The sequence below is a fragment of the Leptodactylus fuscus genome, chromosome 4, assembly GCF_031893055.1.
Source record: "Leptodactylus fuscus isolate aLepFus1 chromosome 4, aLepFus1.hap2, whole genome shotgun sequence".
NCBI classification, from domain to species: domain Eukaryota; kingdom Metazoa; phylum Chordata; class Amphibia; order Anura; family Leptodactylidae; genus Leptodactylus; species Leptodactylus fuscus.
Window position 1 is genome coordinate 194,979,717 of NC_134268.1, and position 24,905 is coordinate 195,004,621.

Here is a 24,905-nt window from a genome sequence, read left to right on the forward strand (position 1 = left end):
GTGAATGTAGCTCCGGACTATAATACAAGCTAGAAGAACAAAGGGTTTTTAAAAGTTATCCATATACTGTTATATAATTTATAGGGATGATTAAGCTCAAAACTGGTGTTTAAAGAGAACATATCACCACTTCTACCATCTCCAACTATTGACAGTCTTCAATAGATGTCACTCCATCGATTCTGGCGCTGTTGGAATTTTTTCTCTACTCCCAACCATTCCCGAGCAATCACATCTGTTAGTTTCAGCACCCAATATACTACTTAGGCTCTCTATTGTCAGGTGGTTAGTTTCAGCACCCAATATACTACTTAGGCTCTCTATTGTCAGGTGGGTGGTCTCTGATAATAGAAAAACATCCCAAGAACACCCATCTGATACTAAGGAGCCTAATTAACATATCGGGTGCTGGAACTAACTGCTTCAAAAAGGTAGGCTGGAAAAAAGTTCTAACTTCACCAGAATAAGCGAAGTGGCATTTATGGAAAGAAGCAAAGAGTTGGAATTGGTGGAGGTGGCGAGAGGTCCTCTTGAAATCTGAACATACTCTTAAAAACAAAACTCCTCCCATGCATACCCCCTTAAAATTGGGTGCTTTTTGATTCTATCCATAACATACCTTAGCTGCACAGCTTATATCGGGTATCATACATCTACTTTGTATTCCGTTCCAAGGTCAACTTCTGCAAGTCGTTGTGAATACTGATGACTTTCAATCTGTTCCCGTCCTATTTTTGCATGGAATGCAGGACAAACATTCACACTGAGATCATTATGGTTTATTGAATATCAGATATGCTCACAGACATAGCAAAGGAAAGGGAAAGGAGAGAGTGTCCCACTTTTTTCCAGCATCGTCGTAGAACCAGTCTCAGTAGCACCCGTGTCCCTCAGTCATGTGAATTACTTCCTCCCTTTAGCCACCATAGATAAAGGACCTTAGACCCATTTTAATTATTGATATGACATACTTTTCCAAAGTGGTTCTTCATCCATGCTACTGTGCATTAAATAATGGTAGCACTGGGTGAACTTGGTTCTCTCAGGCACCTTAACCAAACATATATTTTATAGAATTGAATTGATTTGTTTGTAACATATCAGATATGGACTGCATGGAATGAAAATGACAGATATGAGTAAGATGGGTACCACCAGATCATATGTCAAAAGGTCACTTTGTTGGCCCATTATAGCCTGTGGATACATATACGAGATTTTCCAAGCATATACGCAAAATGTGCATCACTTTTGAGCTGAGTAATCTCAAATGCAAGATCACAATCAATTGCTGATCACACCTTGACCACATACTAGAAGATCTTCTCCACAACTGTCCTCCTACTTTGACAAGTACCAGTAATATTCTCTTAACCCTGCTTTTATTTAAAACAAAAACATAATGTAGGGAGTTTTTGGCATAAAAATATAAAAAAATCATAATCTCTTTCGATAGTTGCCCAGTGCTATGATCATATCTATTCTAGAAGACCTTTTATTTGAGTCTGCTGAGGGACAGAGCTGGATTTACAATTAACCATATGGTAGGTTCACAGGGATACAAACATCTAAAGGAAGGGGGCCTCATCTACACAACCATCATGTATGCTCCTCTTTTTAAAACGGCCTCGGATAGAAAATATTTGATGCATATTTATTACCATTCTAGAGTTTAAAGGTGGCCATACACATTAGCCAGAAGGATGTTGAGGGTTGAACCACTATCTGATTCACCATCAATTATCTGGTGAACAATGGTCATGCTGACACAGCCATACATATTTTAGACCATATTGGTCAATACACTTTTCCAAACTTGCCGTACATTTTTGAGAATTTTTCTTGGATCTTTTTTTCAATGAAGTCGTTAACAAAATTTTGTTTTGCAAAAATTAGAATGCGGTCAAATTCTTTCAGAATGTCATTGGTCGGCTTAATGAATTGTTTGTTGTAAATAAAATTTCACCCAACAAACGTTAGTTATGGTAGAAATTCCCCATTTCCATCAAATTTTAATGTGTATGACCAACTTTAGAGATATGGCCACCCATTACTCTTTGTGGCCATCAATGTTCATCACCAATGGACACCAATGAGTAAATCCAGTCCTGTTCGTAACATCTACTACCTCAAAGATGGAGAAAGTTAAAGGTCTAACACATTTTTTGTCTCCGCTAACCTCGAACACATAAAGCATGTCGTTCATTGATATTATGTATTAACTGCATTACAAAAATAATCTAATTATGTATATTGATAACAAAGTTTGCACGAGAGGCATAAAAATTCTGCCAGTTTGTATTGTTCCAGAAGAATCCAGGTAAAATGATAAAGGTCTATCTCGAGTTTACAGAGTTAGTAAAAATTCATCTTGTTCCGGAGGCTTCTTCACCCATGTGCCAAGGCCTGATTTCTGAATGGCTTTAAAGAGTTGTTGCTTCACACATTGGTAAGTTGGATTCACCATCTTGGCTTCACAGTACACCGAAGGCATTTCTTCTTGACTTGAAGTCCGTGAGCTCAACTATATGGTTCAAAATGAGAAAATGAAGTGGATTAATATCAAATGTAGTGTATTTTTACCGAAATATTGAAATATGTGATGTTTCTTTAGAAAGATTACGTTGCATCCCATTACTTTCTCCCTTGTTCCGATATACCTATGGCATTATATGAAATTCTAAAAACACATTGGATTTGTTCCTGAAACAGCACCGCCTCCCTGTTTCCTTAGCTAGTCCATGGACTATTAGGGCCCCTTCATACAGAGGATACTGTGGCTGATTCAGAACGTGTAAACGTTCCGAATCAGCAGCGTTTAAAGCAGGTCCCATTGCTTTCTATGGGAGCCGGCATACGTGCGCTCCCCATAGAAATGAATGGGCTGCTTTTTCCCATTCATTTCTATGGGGAGTGCGCATATGGCGGCTCCCATAGAAAGCAATGGGACCTGCTTTAAACGCTGCTGATTCGGAACGCTTACACATTTCGAATCAGCCACAGTATCCTCCGTGTGAAGGGGCCCTCAGCCCTACCTAGCTAACTATCGAACTCAGCCCCTCACCCCGTCATACTTACCCGTCTTCCTGTTCTGGAGGTCACTTTCTCTTGTGCTGCTGGCTCCTTCTTCTCTCGGCTTCTGCCAGTGCCTGCACAATAGAGCCGGAGTTACGGTACTCCGGCTCTATTGCGCATGCGCCTGAGGTCCGATCCTTCTCTCCTGCACGTCTGCTGGCGCTTGTGTTATTGCACACTCACCTGCAGAAGTGAAGGAAGTGACATTTTATGCCCAGAAGAAGAGGACATGAAGACAGATAAGTATGATAGAGCAGAGGAGTGAGTAGTGTTGGTGCCGTTCCGTTTCCAGAAAATCAAAAAAATATTATTTTATCCCAGACAACCCCTTTAAGAATTAATAGGGTAATGTAATAAGTCATAAAATATTTTGGAGAATTTTATATAAAAGAAATGATAGACTATATACTATCTACAAAAATTTTTATTTTTGTGTGAATTTTTACTTTACAAAGCTATATTGCTATATAACAATATGGAGGCTAATATACGTTTCCACGTTTCAGCAATTTATTTGCCATTTATTTATAGGAGGGAACAATGGCTGTGTAAAAATAAAATGTAAATGATGAAAACAGATTTTCTCTTGTTTAATTACAAAACTTTCATTTATCTGGAATCTGACAGGCTCACAATTTTATTTCCTTGTTTGCATTAATTCACAATCTTACAAGATAGGAAGTGAAAGTCTGGAAGCAAATAAGTAATTAGGAAACATTCATTATTAAAAAAATAAAGGAAAAACAAGCAGATTTTATTTTAGAATACACAATTACATAGATAATTACATTTTATTGGTCTGAATATTTTCCTATACTTAAAATGGGAGTGTATAAATGATACAAGGCTCCATGATACTTTCTGTATCAATTCCTTGTGGATTTTCCGGTAATCTTTTGATTGAGTTTTGCATAAGGGTCCGGAAAACATACAGGGGCACATTTAGCAACATTGTTGAATCCCATTATCAGTTTTAGACATATTTATGAAGCGGTTACACAGACCTTCATTACTATGTAATATTTCTAAAAGTGCCAGAATTATGACTCAAATTCTAGATTCCACCGGACTGCAACTGTCCTCAAAAAGGGTCCAACTACTGGGAATCCTGATCGATCAGTTGTTCTCAGCAGCTGATACAGAGAATAGAGCTGGAAGCAGACAGTGCTATTCTCTAAGCAGTGGCCAGTCCATCTTACTACAGATCAGCTCCCATTCACTTGAATGTGACCTAAGCTGCTGTGACCTGCCTCACCCGCTACACAGAGTAGACAGCTGTCTGCTTCCTGCTCCATTTACTGTGTATGAGCTGCTGAGAAGAACAGTTTGGAGTGTCAGGTGCCTTTGGATATTTTTAGCCAAGAAAACCCTTTAATAATATTGAATAACAAATATAATAAAAAATACAATAAATAAAAAATGTGCAGAATTTTTTTCAAATTTTTTTTCTGCAAAAGTAATATCTCTTTAACAGAAACACTAAACGTAAGATACTTTTCCTATCTATACCATTTACTTTTTCATTTTCATAAAGTAAGAATTTTTCTGTTTTTATAAACATTTTTTTTGCTTTACCTTTTTATATATTTTGTTTTACTTTTTGATTTCATAAACTGAGAATTTTTTAGATTTTGTTTTCATAAAGAATCTTTTTATATTTTACCTTTAATATATTTTGTTTTACTTTTTGTTTTCTTACACTGAAATTTTTTTATTTTGTTTTTACAAATATTTTTTTTTATGTTTTACCTTTTATATATTTTGTTTTACTTTTTGTTTTCATAAACTGAGAAATTTTTTTATATTTTTTCATAAACAATTTATTTTTCTGTTTTACCTTTTTATATATTTTGTTTTCATAACCTGAGAATTTTTTATATTTTGTTTTCATAAAAATTTTTTGTTTTACCTTTTATATATTTTGTTTTCATAAACAGATTTTTTTTAAATATTTTGTCTTCATAATTTTTTTTTATGTTTTACCTTTTATATTTTTTGTTTTCATAAAATGAGATTTTTTTTTTTTTTTTTTATTATTATTATTTTTTTTAAGGCTCTGAAACCCCTCTGCTCTTTACCTGACAAATATTGAGACCTTTAAAGGGGATAGAGCAAACACACATCTCCAGGCAGAATGCAGCTGTTAAAGGGTTCATAAGCCAAACTTCATTAGGCCTTGATCCTTTGCACTGCAGGGGGATTATGTGTTGCTGGCTGACAAATGTCTTAAATTGTTGAAAAAGAGCGGTACAGGGGATTGCGGCTTTATGAATTCTGTCCTTAGTGACAAAATAAAAATGCATTCCTGTGAAGCTTGGTACACAAGACGTTCCCGTGACTAATAACGCAAAGGAGCAGGAAAAGTCTTTACCGCGCGGAGAATCCCCAAAAGGTCTAATAAAATGTAACTTTTTATTAAAAATCACAGTGACAAAAAAAAAACAAAGGTAAAGCAATAAAACACTATATTATTCTCCAGGCTTATTTACTGCCCGCAACAGAAGGGTTACACTCTCCCTTGGGTTTTGTCGAAATCTTATCTATATGAGAATTTAATTGACCGGTACTTCAAATGATATATTATATGAAGTAACAAGGGAGAGAATCTCAAGTGTCAATATATCCTTTGCAGCTTAAGTAAAATGAATTATTTTGTCAATATCGGGAGCAATAACGTACGTCGCGGTGAGTAATGGAGAAAGCTTTTATTTAGGAATTCAATTAGCTCATTCACCGACTGCTTTCTAATTGCCAGCCTTAAAATGCCCATAAATATCGGAGAATAGGATTGGTAAATGTGGTCGCAGAGATTCTCGTAGTTAACGGACTATGTAAAATGTGTTTGTCGGTTATTTATCTCTGTCTGTGATAAGTACCTGAGAGCGTTCGAGAGCGGCAGGAAAGGGACTGAGATTACTGTTATTATGAGAACGGTATAAATATTGGATATCACATTCTGCGTTCGTCGCCAGGAAATGCTAAAGGGCCGGGTGACGGAGAGATCAGAATTATAATATGATTCCATATACTGGATGGGATTTAACCATTCTTTAGTAAATATAACATGTTAGAAGTAAGGGTGTTGTCAGGCAGGGTTCTGGCTGAAGAGCAGTCGCAGTCAATGCTGCTGCCGATGCTGTCACTTAAAGGGGTTGGCCATTGAGTTTAGCTAAATGTCTTGAGATAATAATGTTATGTCCCTGACTTGGAAGGTGCTTTTGGCACTTTTGCAGAGTTTCTAAGATCTTATAAGTTGTGCCCTCCACTGTTTTGGACGGGTTCACACCTTTGCCCGATCTCTTCTTTCGGGTTTCCGTCTGCTGAGAGAAACTGGACAGGAGACGGAAACCCAGCGGTCAGTTTTCAAAGCCATTCACTTGAATGGGTTTGCAAAGTGACCGCCGTGAGCGTCTTCTACCTCTCCGTGGCGAAACCGTTTTTTTTAACCGGACACAAAGTCCTGCATGCCTGTCTTTCTGTCGGGTTAAAAAAAAAACGGTTTTGCCGCGGACAGGCAGAAGACGCACACGGGCGGTCACTTTGCAAACCCATTCAAATGAATGGGTTTGAAAACTGACCGCTGGGTTTCTGTCTCCTGTCCAGTTTCTCTCGGCAGAAGACGCAAAATCAAAAGCGGAGACCGGGCACAGGTGTGAACCTGCCCTTTGTCAGCACAAAGCACCTGTTCATAACATGGCCCCAAGTGAGCATAACGTCACTCTGCCACCTCAAAACTAACAGACAGTGCTCGAGCGTGGGTGCATTGAAGGTGGCAGAGTGACGTTATAGTGGCATGTCCCTCTATGTTATGGACAAGAGCTCAGTGCTGATAAAACGGGACAGCAGAGCTGCAGGTGGTCACGGCTTATGAGATTTTAGAAATTTAGCTAAGTTTATTTGACATCAGTGAAAAACGGATCAACCTTTATATATATTTTTTAATACCTTTCCGTACCTTGGTTTAGTGACTAATGGACATCACAGTACAGTAGAGGATACTACAACATACAGGGTATAACTTGAGGGGATGCAGAGGGTGCACTCACAACCGGGCCCAGTACCTTTAGGGGGCCCATAAGGTGTCTTCCCAATATGATATAACCAATACTATAAACAATGCATTATAGTTGGCGGGTCTGGTACAGACTATGCACTGCAGCCCAGGAGCTTCATATTACACCTCTGCCAACAGGACAGGTTCTAGCCCCATCCACAAGAACACAATATTACCAGTATCACCTATATAAAAATTTAAGATAATTCTTAGGAAGAACTATTTAAAAAAAATATATAAACAGAATTTTTTTTAAAAAAGGCAACCTTCCCCCCTCTTTTTATACATTTTCTAGGATATTCTTAAAAAAATGGAAAAATGGGATAAAAATAAGACCATAAAAAAAGTACAAAAAATATTTGGGTAACTCGAATGCCAAAATGTTATAGCCATTAAATTACAGGAACTAAAAAAAAACGTAATATGTGTCAGGTCATCAACTAGGAATTATGGCACGGTCATGAAGGGGTCAATAAATTGCAGTATAGAACTGCTAAGAAACTGGATCCATAGGCCGCCATGTTATTTATGACATGTACAAGTGACAGCTGTTTCACAGGGATGTATGCAAAACCAGATGTATATGGCAGGAAAAGCAGGAACAGAGAAAACAGCCTGGAAATGCAATTTTTTTTCAGGCCATCACTGATCCATATTATCTCTGGGAAAAACCTCTTTATGCGATTACCAGTAAATATATCACACAGCAAATTCAATCTTTGTGCTCGGAATACTAGGCATTTGTCAGTCATGCAGTTAACAAGGGTAATCATGCAGTATAATGTTCTTCACAGTCCATAAAATCCCACAAATCCTTCTTAAATAATAAAACTGTTAAACAATACAAATAGTTTATGGGTTTATGACATATTTGTAGAGATGTAGGAGCCCCAGGACTCTTCCATGTAGATTGTAAGCTCATATGGGCAAGGACACTATTTTTTTTATTATGTATGTGCTTGTAATGCATTAGTTGTAAATAATTTTTAATGTATGGTACATAAGAATATAAAAAAAATTAAAAAATGTAAGTATCCAAGCCAACAGGCATGGTGGAAACACTGGTAGTGCAAATGAACATAGTTCTGATGCCTTTGTGACATCCCATTAGAAACTGGGATGGGACAAATTAAGCCCGACTTCAAGGGGTTATCCAGGAATTAGGCCAATCAGTCGCCTAAGGAAAGGAACCAGGACGTCACCTGATTGGCTTTAGTGGTCACAGGCGGCGAGGACTGTTGCAGGAATAAGTCCCTGGAGCAGTCGGACCAGACTGTGTCATGGAATAGGTGAGTATGGTTTTTCCCCCCACCCTCCCTGGCCTCTTGGCAGAAATCTGTAATTCCTGGACAATCCCTTCCACCCTCTATGGAAAATTAACTCATTGTGAGAGTTATCTGGTTTCTGGCATTGCTAGCCTATCCTTTGGATAGGTCATCAGTATTAGATAAGCAGGGGTCTGACACCCAGGACTCCTGCAGGTCACCTGTACCGAGATAGCGCACTCTTAGGCTATGTTCACACGGAGTAACGTGCCGCTCATTCTGACACATAAACACGTGTCAGAGTGAGCGCTGTAAAACAGAATCCCATTGACTTCAATGGGTTCCGTCTTACACACGCTACCCATTGAACTCAATGGGAGGCTTTTTTACGCGCGTATCACATTGAAAGCTATAGGTAAAAAAAAAAAAAGCCTCCCATTGAGTTCAATGGGGAGCACACGTATGTCGGCTCCCATTCGAGTCAATGGGAGCTGCTTTTTACGCGCTCATTCTGAAATGTTTTTACGATCAGAATGAGCGCAGCGTTACATTGTGTGAAGGCTCCCTAAGGCTCCTTGCACCTAGTAGTGTCACTGCAACTTGTTCCTTTGTGTTTAAAACATGGATACAAATTAATTCAAAAAGGGGGGACTGGCAGAGGTGGGGTGTGTGACTGGTGCCCCCTCCCCTTACATCCTTGCAACTGGCACTCAGTGCAAACACATTGGTCACATATAACTAAGGTTGGTCGTGCATTAGAGTATCCAAAAAGAAAAACAAAAATACAACTCGTCTCAAGAAATGTAAAATGGTAATTGAGAGCATCATGACGTCATCAAAGGTCCTTTAGCCCGCTAGGACTTAGCGTCTATCGCAAGAAGAGCACCGGAGTGGATGCTCAGCCCAGGACAGATGAGCATAAGTATTTTTTCATTTTTATACACCTCCCCAGGGTTGGAATTTAATGGAATTTTTTTGTCTTACAAAAAAAAAAAACCCTTATACAGATTTAGAGCAATAAATTATACATTTTTAACAATTCTGATAAAATACTGTACCTTTCCATACAACCTCGACCACCGAACATATAGCAAGTGTTTGCAGAGTCTGGATGGACCTCCACAACTTCTTTTCCCTGTTGTTGCATTAATAACTTCCAGATCCGGGCTTCCCATAATCCAGTTAATGCTAAAACTTGGAGATTTCCCTGGCTGCCGAGATTGGGCATTGCTTACACCTGCCAAAAGAAAAAACATTTTATTATCCCTGTGTATATAAGCATGTTTAACATCACAACATAGACATACAAGTGCATAGCCTCGCCCCATAGGTAAGGTACTAACATGATAAAATAGATACGTTTAGGCTATATTAAGACACAGACACAGGGTGTGACTGAAATCACAAACCAGGGCGATTTGTTCCCACGATGACAGGGAGAAAACAATGGAAACCCAACAGACCCAAATTTAGTCAATGGGATTTGTTGTTGTCTGTCTTTGGACAGTCCACTTGACTGACGCCGAACACCCCGATCGACCGACCAACCCCCCGCATTCCTGCGCACACTATTATGCCCCATAGTGGCCCCTGCATGCACTATTATGCTCTATAGTGGCCCCTGCACATAGTATTATTCCCCATAGTAGCCCCTACACAAAGTACTGTATTATGCCCCATAGTGGCCCCTGCACACAATATTATGCCCCATAGTGGCCCCTTCACGCAATATTATGCCCCATAGTGGCCCCTGCACACAGTATTATGCCCCATAGTGGCCCCTGCACACAGTATTATGCCCCATAGTGGCCCCTGAACACAGTATTATGCCCCATAGTGGACTCTGCACACAGTATTATGCCCCATAGTGGCCCCTGCACACTGTATTGTCCCATAGTGGCCCCTGCACACAATATTATGCCCCACTGTGGACACCCATGAACAATTATTATACTCTGAGGTCTTTTCAGACCCCAGAGTATAATAATCAGAGACCCCGAGGGGGGATACCAGTATAAAAAACACTGTTACTTAACTATCCCTGGTTCCGCTGCACTTCTCGCTGGTGTCGGCCATTTTCTATGACATTCAGGACATCACACAACGTGGGACACAGGCCCCGGTCCTGTGACATCAGGGATATCACACAAGTAGGCCCGAAGTCTGTCTGGAGTTCGGAGAGGTAATTAACAGTGCTTTTTATATTCTCTTACCTCTCTTGGGCCTCCAATCATTATACTCGGGGGGTCTGAAAAGACCCCCAAGTATAATAATAGTGTTAGTTGGGCCCGCAGCATCACTTACCGATCCCGGCCCCTGCCACGATCAGTAAGTAAAGAGGATCTGTTACCGGCTGGAATTACTGTAAAATAATAAAAAAAAAAAACATGGTAGTAGCGGCTATCTCTGGGCCCCTAATGCCCTGGGCCCTGTGGCAGCTGCTACCGCTGTTACGCCCCTGCCCACAACTGCGGTTATCAAGAATATGGTGAGTGAGGAGCACTGTAAACATCTGATCTGAAGGGTCCTAACAGTCTAAGAGAGTTAAGAGAACAATGGGGATCTAACACCCAGGGCCCCTTAACTGTTTGAAGGGACCGTGGTGCTTTTGCGAGCGCCCTCTTCACAATTTACATTGCACAGATCTGTTTTATAGTGATTGTGCAATGTAATTACAGCCTGTGATAATATCACATGTCTGCTATAAAATAGATGGGATATAATGTAAATAATGAAGGGGCCCCACATAGTGTAATATGCACCACAGTGGCCCACACACAGTACAATATGCTCCACTGTGTAGTCCACACAGTTTAATATGTTCCACAGTGGCCACACATCTTATAATATGCTCAATAGTGGCCCCCACATAGTATAATACTCCACAGTGGTCCCCACACAGTAAAATATGCTTAACTGTGGACCCCACATAGTATAATATGTTCCATAGTGACCCCACATAGCACACTATGCGGCACAGTGGCCCCCACACAGTATAATGCTTCACAGTGGCCCCACACAGTACAATATGCTCCACTGTGTAGTCCACACAGTTTAATATGTTCCACAGTGGCCACACATCTTATGGTATGCTCAACAGTGACCCCCACACAGTAAAATATGCTCAACTGTGGCTCCCACATAGTATATGTTCCATAGTGACCCCACATAGCACAAAATGCAGCACAGTGGCCCCCACACACAGTATATTGCTTCACAGTGGCCCCACACAGCATTGCAGAGGGTGGAGCCACAGTAAAAACCTGTATACTGCAGCTTGAAACCCATATTGAAGGAGAATTTGCAGTGTGAGTTTTTTGCAGAGTGAAAATGAGATTTGCATAAATGTCATCAACTCTACATCGAAGCAGATCAGCCTCTGACAAGCTAGTGGTGTCTAATCTGCTGTAAGTATGGCTTGTGTGAAACTAACCTTAAATGGTCAGTAAGTTTTCAAAAAACTTTGCATTAAGCAATATTGGAAGCATATACAAGATACTTTGCAATATATCATCAGAGAAAAATGCCCTTTTCTCCACTTTTCTGCCTCTTTTACTCCCTTCACTCTGAAATCTCCACTAAATTCCTTTGGGTACTCCCAATACACACTGTTAGCTCATGAAATCACATGTGTCCTTAGTAGACCATGGAGGGGGGAGGAGAGACACAGGGAAGTGCGTTATTGTCATCAATCTTGGTCAGCACTTCTCTATAAGGCTCTATATGATCCTGTTTATTAGCTTAGACAATCAGCTACAATCTAATAGACAATAGAAGGTTATTGTTAAGGTCACAGGATCCTTTGACATACTTGCAACTGCAAAAGACTGTTTGTTCACACCTGATCGTGTTGCTTCTGAGTGAGTGAGTGAGTGAGTTAGTGAGTGAGTGAAAGTTCAGGAGCAAAATCTCCTCCATGTGTTATCCATAAAAGACATCATATAAGCTAGTCTCCACCTACCAGCTCAAGGAGAACTGAAATGTAAAAATAAAGTTTGTGCAGGGGAAAACTGTCTAAAAACGCAGAATACAAGTTATTTCATTGCCATATATAGTGTCACTTCTCATGTACACAAACTGTACTATTGATTAATACAAAGTTTGTTAGAAGGTTAGGTATGCTTTCATTTTCTACAAATGTCTTAAAGGGGTGGTCCAGGTCTTTCTATATACGTCATCAATGAAAATATCAGTGGAGTCTGACACCCTGATCAGCTTGCAGATTTTGCTGTGTTTTTTTTTGGAGCCTAAAGAATTAAAAAACGTTCCTTGCATTGTCCCCATTTCTTGCACTAAGCATAATATAGTTTATCAGCTTTTCCAGAGACGTTCCTTTAATTCTACCCTAGCTAATGACCCGAAAAAAATTCTCCTCCTCACATTCCAGCACTGAGCCCGGCAATTACAATGCTGAGCACTGGCATCTATTCTTTTTACATTTAGACTGTTTAACTGAAGATACGGACTTATCTTTCATAAGTTAAATAATTGCTGCCAAATTTCCTGTCTTGAATCAGATATGATCTGAGCTGAATCGGGAATTGTGACGGCGAGAGCTTTATTCACACTGGTTGGGTGACATTTTCGATCACATCATTACTTAATGAACAGCCCTGGCCGACAGACACTGCATGTTTTGTTGGCATTTTGTAGGATATTAATAAAAAATGCCATTTAATGATGGCAGGACAAATGTTCCTATCTACATATTACAAAAAGACGTATGTCAGCCGCACACGAGGGTGGCACTATGGTGTTTCCATGGTGCTGGATTTAATAGAAATTTAATGGAAATCGGTAGATGATCACAGGGATTTTAGACAGCCCTAGACTGTATAAGGAAAGGGCTTTGGACTCATTGGCTGGTTTTCTTATTCTATTTTCAAAATATTGGTGACGTTTTTAGTATTAGTCCATAAAAAGGGGGCACGTAGGCGGGTCACTCACCTTCTACCAGGACGCGTGGTGAGAGGAACAGGACCTGCAAATGGCGGACTCTTTGGAGCAATTGATCCAGGAGAGGGTGGCCAGCCAGGGCCCTGGCTGGTTGCTTAGCCTCCTTCAGCGGTCATGCGAATCGGGGGCCAGCGGATCGGTTTCCAGGGCGGACGGGCGGCCGCTGAGGGTATCTCGCCCTCCATCTCGGCTGAGTCCCAGCCCGCCGGCGCGCGGGGGTGTCGGCGCTGCAAGGCAGAGAAGGGAGGCCGGGGTTTGTGGTCGGCAGTCAGCCTCTGGCAGCGGCAGCACAGGTGAGCGTTCCGGGAGACCTTCGATGCGTGCCCGGGGGAGGGGGGGGGCTGGGGGAGGGTCCCCAGCGTTGCCTCTGCGTGCCTCCTCTGATGCTAATATGGCTGCCGCCACGCGGCCTGAAGCAACGGTCGCTGCCGCGGCTGCTGTGGGTGGTGCTTCCCCTCTGCTCTTTGATGACGTGCCGCCGGGGGGCGTGCCCCTGGCGCGCGTCGCTGAAGCGGCCGGAAGTGACGGGGCGGAAGGGGCGGGGCTCAGCGCTTCTCTCGCCGGAGCTGCTGGAGACGCAGCTCCGGCTGCTTTCTCTGCCACAGCTGCTGCCGCAGGCCCCTCGGGCGGCGGTATGGATCCTCCTCGTCCGGCGGTCTATGCTCCTACAGTTCAGGTGGGTGTGTGCGGCGCAGGTCATGGGGGCGGGGCCTCCGGGGTCAGCGGGGGGGCGGGCCTACATGATGCTGCGGCCAACGGTGCGGTGGGGGTGGCGCGTTCTGTGGCATTAGGGGAGGGTCCCGCAGGTCACAGGGGTCAAGGGGTCACCCCAGGGGTTCGGTCGGCCCTCCTTCACAGCGGGGCGTCTGCGGGTGTAGGGGACGGGGTTCGTCCTCCAGGTCAAGGCGGAGCTACAGTCGTTCAGACCGAAGGCTGCGGGACGGGTCGCATCGTGCCTCTTCGCATCGGGAGAGTCGTCGGGGTTCTGCAGTGGATGGCCGTCCGGAGAGGGCTACATCTTCTTCGGCTGGACTACGACATCAAGACGCACAGCCTCTACCGACCGCTCCTGTCCAGGCTCCTCTTCCGGTCCATCCGGGGCCGCAACCTGGTGAGTACGCCTGCCGCACGGCTTGGGCACCTCACACCACAACACCCACACCGACACTTGCACCTGGCCAGGATCTTTCATCCTTCATTAGGCAGTTGTTAGAGGTTTCAGGTAGTCCTCAGGTTAGGGCGGACCCAGTGTCCGCCGCTGCACCCGGGGGGGCTGCTCCTGCCCCGGTCGCGGACTTAGCATCGAGTTGCATGCTCCAGGACACTATGTTCTGCGGAGTCGCTCCGCTGGGGACACACGTCCCAGCGGAACTTAGGGATAAGATTGTCAAGGGAGACTTCATAGACATCTGGTCCTTGTTGTCGGCAGACCATATTGCCGTCGATAAGGAGCGGACTTTTGAAAAAGGTTCGGAACGTAAGCAGAGAGTGGCGAAAACTTTTGGCAACTGGTTACAGGCCTTTGCCACTCTTGCTTATATTACGTGTCAGGCTTCCCCGGTGAAGGGCCCTGAGCTCTTCATTTATATGGATACAGTTTACAGCGCGTATAAATTGCATGGGGGTTCGGCCTGGTGGCGGTACGATGAGGAGTACCGTCGCCGCCTGGCCCTGACCCCCTCCGTCGGTTGGGCCTCTAAGGCTACCGACGTTTGGATCCAGCTGATCCTTTCCCAACGCCCCCAGCAGCCTTTTCAGTCAGGTGCCGCCGGTGCGGGGCAGCAGCCCGCAGCGACGGCACAGCGTCAGAGTGGAACCTGCTGGCTCTACAATGAGGGCCACTGCAGATTTCACTCTTCCTGCCGCTTCAAACACGAGTGTTCGATCTGTGGCGGCTCGCACTCTGCCTTGCGTTGCTTCCGCCGTAACCGGCAAGGCGGCAAGCTGGGTGCTGCCGGCACCACAGAGAACGCCGGTGAACGTGCGGCTGCTGGAACAGTGGCTCGCCCTCTACCCCAGGAGGCGGGAGGCAAGCCTGCTTCTTGAGGGTTTCTCCGACGGTTTTTATATTCCCCACACCCCTTCTTCGGTTATGTTTCTTTCCCCTAATTTAAAGTCTGTCAGGGATAATGAGGAGATGGCGTGGGAGAAGGTCATGAAGGAGGTGATGTTGGGCCGGATGTCCGGCCCCTTTTCCGATCCCCCGCTGTTGAATTTACGGGTCTCCCCCTTGGGCTTGGTGCCCAAAAAGGAGGCGGGCAAATTCCGGCTCATTCATCACCTCTCTTACCCTCCTGGGTCATCAGTTAACGACGGCATTTCGAAGGAGGATGCGGCAGTGTCGTACACCTCTTTCGACAGGGCTGTTTTTCTGGTTGGTAGGGCTGGTCCGGGTGCTCTGTTGGCTAAGTCCGACATTGAGTCGGCTTTCCGGCTGCTTCCGGTGCACCCCGACTGTTTCCACTTGTTAGGTTGTAGGGTTAAGGACAGTTTTTTCGTCGACATGTGCTTGCCTATGGGATGCTCTATTTCATGCTATTATTTCGAGCTTTTTAGCTCCTTTTTGGAGTGGTCTTTGCGTTATGAATCGGGCATCCCATCAGTCTTGCACTATCTCGACGATTTCTTGTTTGTTGGTCCGGGAGGGTCGCCTGTTTGCGCGTATTTGTTAGCTACCTTTAGGTCCTTGATGTCCCGGCTGGGCGTTCCCCTTTCTGCCGAGAAAACGGAGGGCCCGTGTACGTGGCTGTCCTTTCTCGGTATCGAGATAGACTCGGTCGACATGGTGTTCAGGCTCCCGCCTGACAAGCTCGACCGTCTGCTGGGTATGATTGGGGATTTCCTTCTCGCCAAAAAAGTTACGTTGCACCAGATGCAGTGTCTCCTCGGCCTGCTGACATTCGCATGCCGGGTTCTGCCCATGGGGCGCGCCTTTTGTCGCCGGCTGTCGCTGGCTACGAAGGGCGTGCTCCACCCCGACCATTTTATTCGCATTACGCGTACATTGAAGGAGGATTTGCGTGTTTGGAGCGTTTTTCTTTCTCAGTTTAACGGTCGGGCTGTTTGTCAGCAGGAGGAGGTTACAAATGCAGAGCTTTCTTTGTTTACGGACGCGGCTGGGGGCGACGGTTTCGCGGCTGTCTTCGGGGATGAGTGGTGCAGGGGGTCTTGGCCTCCGCAGTGGGTTGAATCGGGCTTGGTTAAGAACATGGCCTTGTTGGAATTTTTCCCGATTGTGGCCGCGATAGAGCTTTGGGGTGATGGGATGTCCAACCGTAGGATAGTTTTTTGGTGTGATAACCTTTCGGTAGTGCAGGTTATAAATAGTCAGTCTTCTTCCTCACCTCCGGTGCTGGCGCTGCTTCGGCATTTAGTTCTGGTTTGTTTGCAGCGTAACATTTGGTTTAAAGCTCGCCATGTGCCTGGGGTGCGGAATAGGATTGCTGATGCTTTGTCTCGCTCACGTTTTCAGGTCTTCCGTGCCCTGCATCCGTCGGCGAAGACAGAGGGTTGGAGTTGCCCCGATTCCTTGTGGAGCCTGGTAGGGAACAGCTGCTAGAGCTCATTCGGGGGTCGGTATCTGCGTCTACGTGGAGGAGCCACCACAGTGCCTGGGTCCTTTGGTTGTCCGTGTCTGGCGGTTCAGTACCCGCGGACGCTCAGATGTTGTTAGATGTTTCTTTGGAATTTTTAGTCAAACTGAGGAGCCAGGGGCTGTCTTATTGCGCGGTTGTTAAAAGGTTAGCTGGGGTTGCATTTATGCTCAAGTTGTTTGGTCGTTTGGATGTTACAAAACACTTTGCTATCCGACAGGTTTTGAAGGAATGGAGGAAGGAGAAGTGTGGGGGAGATCGGCGGCGGCCGGTCTCGTTTAGTTTGTTAACTCACTTGTTTGGGGTTCTGGAGGTCGTGTGTCCGGATGGTTTCGAGTTGGTTTTGCTGAGGGCCGCTTTCGCTTTGGCCTTTTTCGCGGCCCTCCGTATTGGGGAGTTAGTCAGTCCCAGTAAAACTAGGCCCGGGGGTTTGGGCGCGGGTGATGTGGTTGTTTCCGATGCAGAGGTTAAAATTTGTCTTCGCCGCTCGAAAACGGACGTTTTCGGGCGGGGTACTTGGATTACCATTGGACGCACGGGGTCTGAGTTTTGCCCCGTGGTTTTGATTCGGGATTATTGTGCTAGGCGTCCCGCAGGGGACGTCCTTTTATTGCATGAATCTGGTTCGCCTCTCACTCATTTCCAATTCCTGTCTGTTTTTCGTGCATGTTTAGTTGCTGTGGGGCTGGAGCCTCGGGACTTCGGCACCCATTCCTTCCGCATCGGAGCCGCCACGACGGCCGATGCTTGTGGTTTGGGCGATGAGGCGGTAAAACGCTTGGGGCGCTGGAGATCTGACTGCTTCCGGTCTTACATTCGGCCCGACCTGATGACTCCCTAAGCCTCGGCGTCCGCTGAGTGCGATGGGGTGCTGATCTGGGCCTTTATGTCTTTTTCTTGCATTTTTCTTCTATGTCTTGTGCCTTTGTTTTTTCTGTGTTTTCTCTATAGAGGCTGTTCCGGTAGTGGTGTGGCTCATAGGCCACTCTTTCCTGTATTGGGCGGAGAGGAGAGTGGCGGTTCGGCCTGGGGGTCTACATTTCGGCCTGGACGGAGTGGACGTTCGTTGGAGAGGTTGTCGAGGTCTGCAGTGGAGGCAGGTTCTGCCCGAAATAGTGGCCGCGAGCCGTTTGACGGCAGGTCCTGCAGTTATTGTAGTCCATGCCGGAGGTAATGATCTGGGTCATGTGAAGCTAGCCGAATTCATTACCATGGTAAAGCAGGATCTCCGCCGAGTATATGACTTTTTCGGTAAGGTGGTCCTGGTGTGGTCGGAGGTTGTGCCTCGCCTTTGTTGGAGAGGCGCGCGAGACGTCGCCGCGATTGATAGGGCTCGGCGGGTTCTGAACATCCGGGTTTCCAAATTTGTTAGGTCTTTGGGTGGGGTAACCATACGGCACTTGGATTTGGAGGGTAATAACGAGAAGTTGTTAATGAGGGACGGAGTGCATCTCAACCCCATAGGGTCTGATATTTTTCTCTCTGGGCTGCAAGATAGGCTTGAGAGGGCCCTGGTTCTTTTGGGTGGGGGGGCCAACAGGCAGGTGTAGGGAGGGAGCGGTACACTGCCTGTTGTGTGGCGGGGGTGTCCATGCCCAATTTGAAGTATGGTAACCTACATGCTCGCTGGATCGCAGCGGAGCATTCAGGGCGAATTAAGAAGACAGGAAGAAGAAGAGCCGGAGGCGGGCATGGACGGTTTATCTTTTGGTTCTCGTTATGAGGTTTTTATTTACCTTTGTTATCAGGTATAAATAAAGCTGTGGCCTACCCCACTTAAGTTTCTGATGGTCTTTATTGTTAATGAATAGTCACCAAAAGAGGGGTGTTATACACATAGATGGGTCCAATGAGTCTTGGAAGTGGAAGATTTCCAAAAAAATAGATTTTCAATTCAAGCATAATAGACTGTTACAGAACACAGAGAGTAGTATGGGAAATAATACATGTGTACAATGCAACGGTTAAATAAAGGGAGTCCAGGAATTACGTGATGTATCATGTATGTCCACGGGGCCTACTAGGTGATCGTTTATTGTGATGTGTAACTAAGATCAAACACAGAACTTTTTTGTCTTTTCTTTAAAGGGGTATTCCCACGTCGCATACTCTCCAGTCTTCGTTGCTGTAAAATCTTCTGTCTTCCTGCTTTATTGCGTCATTGGTGGGCGGGGTTACATATGCAAAGCCAGCGGCGAGATGCTGCTGGTCCTGCGTGCACACTCATAGATGGTGAGACCAGTCTAGCCTTCACAATGCGAATACAGACCCGGCATCCGCTGTAATAGAGAGGCGGATGCCGAGGAGGGTTAGACGCCGGCACAGGTGCCTGCAACATTGCTATGCTCCTGCCCTGCATGAAGCCAGCAGCAGCAGGAGCGATGCTGTTATTCCGCTCCTCCGCCCCCCCCTCCGGAATAGCAGCATCGCTCCTGCCGCTGCTGGCGTCATGCAGGGCAGGAGCATAGCGATGTTGCAGGCATCTGTGCCGGCGTCTAACCCTCCCCGGCATCAGCTTCTCTATTACAGCGGATGCCGAGTCTGTATTGGCGGCCCCATCCCCCCAAAGGGTAAACTACTAACTAAACCAGATACATCACTTGACTTATGACCAGATAAGTCAAGGGATGTGTCAAAAAAGAAAATGAATAAAGTCTTACATTCACATTAACAAGCAGTATAGATAGGATCCTTGTGATGGGACAACCCCTTTAACCATAGAGAGCCTCCCAAGATTATATCCAACTTCCTGTTCTCTTTTGGGCCTCCTTGCGTGTCTGTCTTGGTCTCCTCGATGACGACATGATGCTCGGCTTGACCTTGTCACCCAATTATAGGCCTCAGTGGTGACCCTGGATGCACAACATCACCAGGAGAGTGCTGGACACTCCAAGGAGGACCAGAAGAGGTGAGGGAAGGTGGGTGAATGTTTTTCAAAAAATTTTCACCTCCCCTGAGCCTAAACTTATTATACTACACGTCCGAAGAGACCCCAGAGTATATTAATTTACCGCAGTGCATGTTAATCATTTACCCAAGATGAATCCCCAATTGTTTGGTCTCATTAAAAAAACTATCAATTTTGGTTATTTGGGTTGAACCCAGCTCATGTCGAAGCAGTTCGCCCATCTCTAGTACACATATATTTTTCTTAAAGGAACACTGTCAGATCTAAAATGCCTCCCCAACCAATATTATTGAAATGTAGGTGCCTTTAATAGGAATATAAACATACCTTTGTGGCCGCAAATCGATAAAGCAATTCAGAGATAATGATCTTTTTATGGATATGCAAATCATCCTGTAAGTGCATTGGGGGTGGGACCAATTTGCAAGACTTGCTTACAGACAGCTCGAGGGGAAAAATGGATGAGCACTTGTGGCTTTTTGTAGGCAAGTCTGGCAAATTACTTTAGGCCTGTCCCAATGGACTTGAAGGCTGATTTGATATCCATAAACAGATGATTATATTTGCTCTGCTTCATCTTTTTGTTCCTATACGCAGCACTATAATTGGTTTGGTAGGCATTTAAGACATGATAGATTCAGTTTTATTTTAGTATGATCAATCCTTACAGAGGTTATCCAGGATTAGAAAACATGGCTACTTTCTTCTTCTCAGGATGGCTGTTGGTCATATGGACATGCTGCAGTTGTATCCTTGCCATGTGATCAACAGAGTTGATGTTACTTCCTGAAAAGAAGAAAACCGACATGTTTTCCAATCCTAGATAACCCCTTTAAGGGTCGTACAGTATATGGCTAAGAAACAAGGAAAGTTGCAATTATTATGGGGAATCTACCATTGTGATCTCCTTTTAGATCAGAAGCCCCAAGCAGTACTTGACATACCCCGATGACTGATAATGAAGTATGGCAAGTTCTATTGTGATTTCTGACTATATGCAGTGCTATTCTTTCCATCAGAACTGCCAAGACTGCAGGAACCTTTGAGTATTAGTGTGAACAGAGCACCGGTGTCTTCCTGGTATGTTCCAGTCCTTCTGCTGAACGAGTCTCAACAGTGTTGAGCGAATAGTGTTCGTCGAATACCTTGCTCCCATAGGAATGCGTGTTAGCGGCTGGCAAATATTCCCTGTGCTTAACCCCTTGGTGTTTGGCCGCTTACACACATTTCTATGGGAGCGAAGTATTCGACGAATAGTTTCCAATACTATTCGCTCCACACTAGTCTTGACGCTTCTGGCTTCAACAGAACTCCGGAAGAGACTTGGGAGAAGCCACTAGAGCAGAAGAACTAAGATGCATCGGGAGTACACCGGAGCATTGGGGACAGGTGAGTATGCATTTTTAATATTTTTTCCCCTGCCTCCAATTTAAAAGTTAAAGGGATTGTCCAATTTTGCCTAGACAACCCCTTTAAGTTTTCATTTTTACAGAAACGTTGCAACTTTATTGAATCCCTAACAACAGTAGAATAACATGATGAAAGTTATCAAGTAAGTATTCGTATATAATCAAATAAAAATCCATATTTCCTGCGAAACATCAAATTTACATAGTTATAAATATGTTTAAATAAGAAATGTTTTTACATTTTATTATAATTGGTCACATATAAAAAAAAACTTCAAAAAATGTAAATGTAAGTAATAGAAGATGGGCATAGTCTGCCTGCCGCTATCTCTTATGTGACCCAGTCTAATTTATGCAGAAGACATCTTGCAGGGGATTTATCAAAGCTTTACTCATGTTCTGCAAAATTAATCTAGTTTTGCAGTGACATTTTTAAGATGAAAATATTTTCAGAGATAAATCCCTTGGACGCAGTTCTGTATTTTTCATCTGTCAGCATTCAGGTGAGCTTCAGGAATGGCATATGAGGCAGATGATTCTAGTCATAATCACTTGTCTTATATGCAAAGGGACCAAATTCATGAGCATCTTACTATAGTATATGCCACATTGTGTAGATATGCAGACTCCTAGCATTGTATTTATTAGAAATGGTTGTTGCACCTTCCAATTAAGGTTACATTGTCCCGAGTATTGGTCAGATTTACTTGCCTGCACCATATGTGGTCCAACACATGGACAAAGAGTTTCACATTTTGTCGCTCTGCGATGTGGGCAAAGGTCATTGTGTAGAAATGAGAGTAGATCAGCTATGTAAAGAGAAGAAGGCAGCATGCTCCTTTACTACTGTTTAACCTTCTCGGACCACATCACAGCCTTTGACTATAAACGTCATTTTTTTGGCCCTTTAGAAAAAGTTGCGTGAAGCTGACGCATGACAAACTGGCACCGCACCTTCTTATGGAGAATTATTAAGCAGAACCCAGCATTTCCACCCTGTCCTACAGATAGGTTAGGGTTATCTGATTCAAGCAATGTCTTTCCCCTTGTGAATCGGGGCCTCCATTGCCAAGAGATCTCTGTTTTTGTGGATTTGCATTTTGGAGCAACAAGGGCATTGCCATTGCTCCAAAGATGTAAGTGGCAACCTTTCTTTGCTCCAAAGAGCTCAGCCTGGTGATGTCTCGAAAATAGAGGCCCCAATTCATAAGGAGAAAACATAATTTCATTCAGGTGACCCTAACCTATCTATCTGGGAGACTGAATTAATATGTTGGATTCCGGTGACAGACTCCCTTTAACTCCATTTTGATGTGCCAATTATAGAATGATTTTCGACCGTACCCTAGAGCAGGAGTCCCCAGCCACCCCATCCAGCAGCTACAGGACGCCAAGCTACCTGATAGTTTACACGCTATCATAGCAACGTGGCTTAACGCAAAGTATCTAGCCTCGGTGTCTAGCTATTTGCCAAGTGCACTCAGATGCTCATGTCACGCCCGCCTGGCCCACAGAACATCCTGGCAAAGAACCTTCCCATCCACACAGTGGAGCCTGCCTATAACCCCGACCAAAGGCCCTCCCATGCCCCTCCTCCAACCCAATGGGATATAGAAAAATGCCTGTCCCTGGTGCAAAAATGGTTGAGGTCCACTTCCCTATAGATAAACCAGCACTCATACAGGTCTTTGGGGTCTCTGAAGATGGACCCTCACCAATTTGACACTTCAGTATTTTAAGACTTTTTACAACTTGCAACTGCTACCACTGCACCCTCTATAGCTTTGCGCCTGTGGCCAATGGCTTCAAGAAGGAATCGTTCCTTACTAATGTGCGTATTTCATTCTTCTGAGAATCAGACTTTACTTTTTATTCTGCATAAGACACTTCTCCACCAGCGCAAAATTGCAGTTTAGTAAATGCAGTCACAAGCCTCGCTAAGAGGTGACACTGTAAATAATGTCCACAGCGACTTCTAAACACTTTTATGCAGATGACTGAAATGAAGTGTTTATGCAGATTGGAATCTCGTCTCTGGAGCGAGCTAATTATAAGGAAAGCGCGGCAAGTGACACGTTATTAAGCTTGTTATGATAGCGGCTTTCTTTATTTAACAGCCATGTTAGTGGCAGAATCAAGCAGCGCTGTATACCATTGTCAATGCGAATAATCTATGCAAGGCCAATGGTGATAACACAGACCTCCAAACTAATGTGATATTTATCATGCTCAATGCCGTCAGCCACAAAATGGAATCTTTATTGAGGACATAATGAAATGGAGGGAGCGGGGCTCATGCTTGGATCATATATCTTATTACCGTCCATACAGGCATTGCATGGCATAAGAATTTCTACTTTACAATCTATGGATTCCTATGTTACTCCGGCCCTGAGTTATTAGTGAGCATGGCTTTAATGGATATTTATCTATTTTCTTCACTTTTGCTGTCCATTCATTTCAGATGGCTGTTGAGTTATTTGGCCAACACCATACGCGAGAATGAGTAAACCACAGACTCCTTTGGCACGATATTTCTTCCCTGAGAATAAAAAGATTGGCCATGTTGAACTCAAACTACCTGATCCTTATTTTGCTTATCTGCTAGAGATAAGTCAACCTGTCCCACCTACATAGTATAATATGTATGACCAACTTTAAATAGGCCTGGTTCTAGGTCTATGTGGGCTTTTGAGTGCTAAAGTTACATTGTGATCAGTATACCTAACCTTCAGTTTGAAGAAAATTTATATCCATATTGCTATGTATCCTCCTGAGCTCCATTGTCCCTGGATTTGCCCAGGTTCCTCTGGTGATGATGCTAGTCCTAAGTTTAGATGGTGGCATATGTCATCATGATGCCATGCCGGTCACATCTGATCTTAGTCTACAGAATTGTGATTCAATAAATTTAACCTGCAACACTGTTTAGTTCTCTACAAATTAAACATAATATAGTATAGTAGAATTTACTGAAATATATGGAAGACTTTCTAGTACCAAAATAAAATGGAGTTCCATTCCCGTTCCTGGGACAGAAGGGCCAACCATTTATTTACTACTTCTCCTTCCACTTCTAGGAGAGAAGGGCATGTAACCAGGAGCATAACAAGTAACCAAGATGCCCAAAAACTTAGAATGGTACTCTACTCCACCATGACCATATACCGTAGTAAGTTCAGACCATGAAAAACTTGTTCTCACTATTAGACAATGATAATGCACCAATACACTAATAAACTACCCCATTCTATACTAGATTATGTCCGTAGTTCAGCATTGACCAAAGACTGTTTCTTCTATATCATCAGCATAATAATAATTCACAAAGTAATGTATAACACATAGCGAGATGTTTCTCAAAGCTCCTGGAGTTCTGCACATGCCTTTTATAATAATGGGATCTTCTTATGTGCCAGAGACGTCTTTGAGCCCACTCATCCACCAATGAACGCTATGTAGGTTTACCTACTCACCAGCATAGAGCCAATCTGGGACACTGGGAAAGCTACACGGCTGTCTATATGGTATACACTCTAAAACATAGTGTGAGAAGGTGACAGGTAAAGTTCTGGAAGGTCGCTATATCTCCCCCAGATTCCACACTTCTGTATGGTGAGCGAGGTCACAACACAGATCTTTAAC

The 24,905-nt window shown here is 44.1% G+C and overlaps 1 protein-coding gene across 1 annotated transcript in view; it reads right to left on the bottom strand.

The window, feature by feature from the left end:
• Positions 1 to 690: 690 nt before the first annotated feature.
• ADARB2 (adenosine deaminase RNA specific B2 (inactive)) overlaps positions 691 to 24,905 on the bottom strand; it is a 549,803-nt gene continuing 525,588 nt past the window's right edge. The window contains exons 11-12 of the mRNA XM_075271617.1: positions 9,453 to 9,631; positions 691 to 2,524 (exon numbers count right to left, since the gene is read on the bottom strand). Of these exons, the coding sequence (XP_075127718.1) occupies positions 2,348 to 2,524; positions 9,453 to 9,631 (356 nt within the window). The 3' untranslated portion in view covers positions 691 to 2,347. The remainder of the gene's footprint in view (positions 2,525 to 9,452; positions 9,632 to 24,905) is intronic.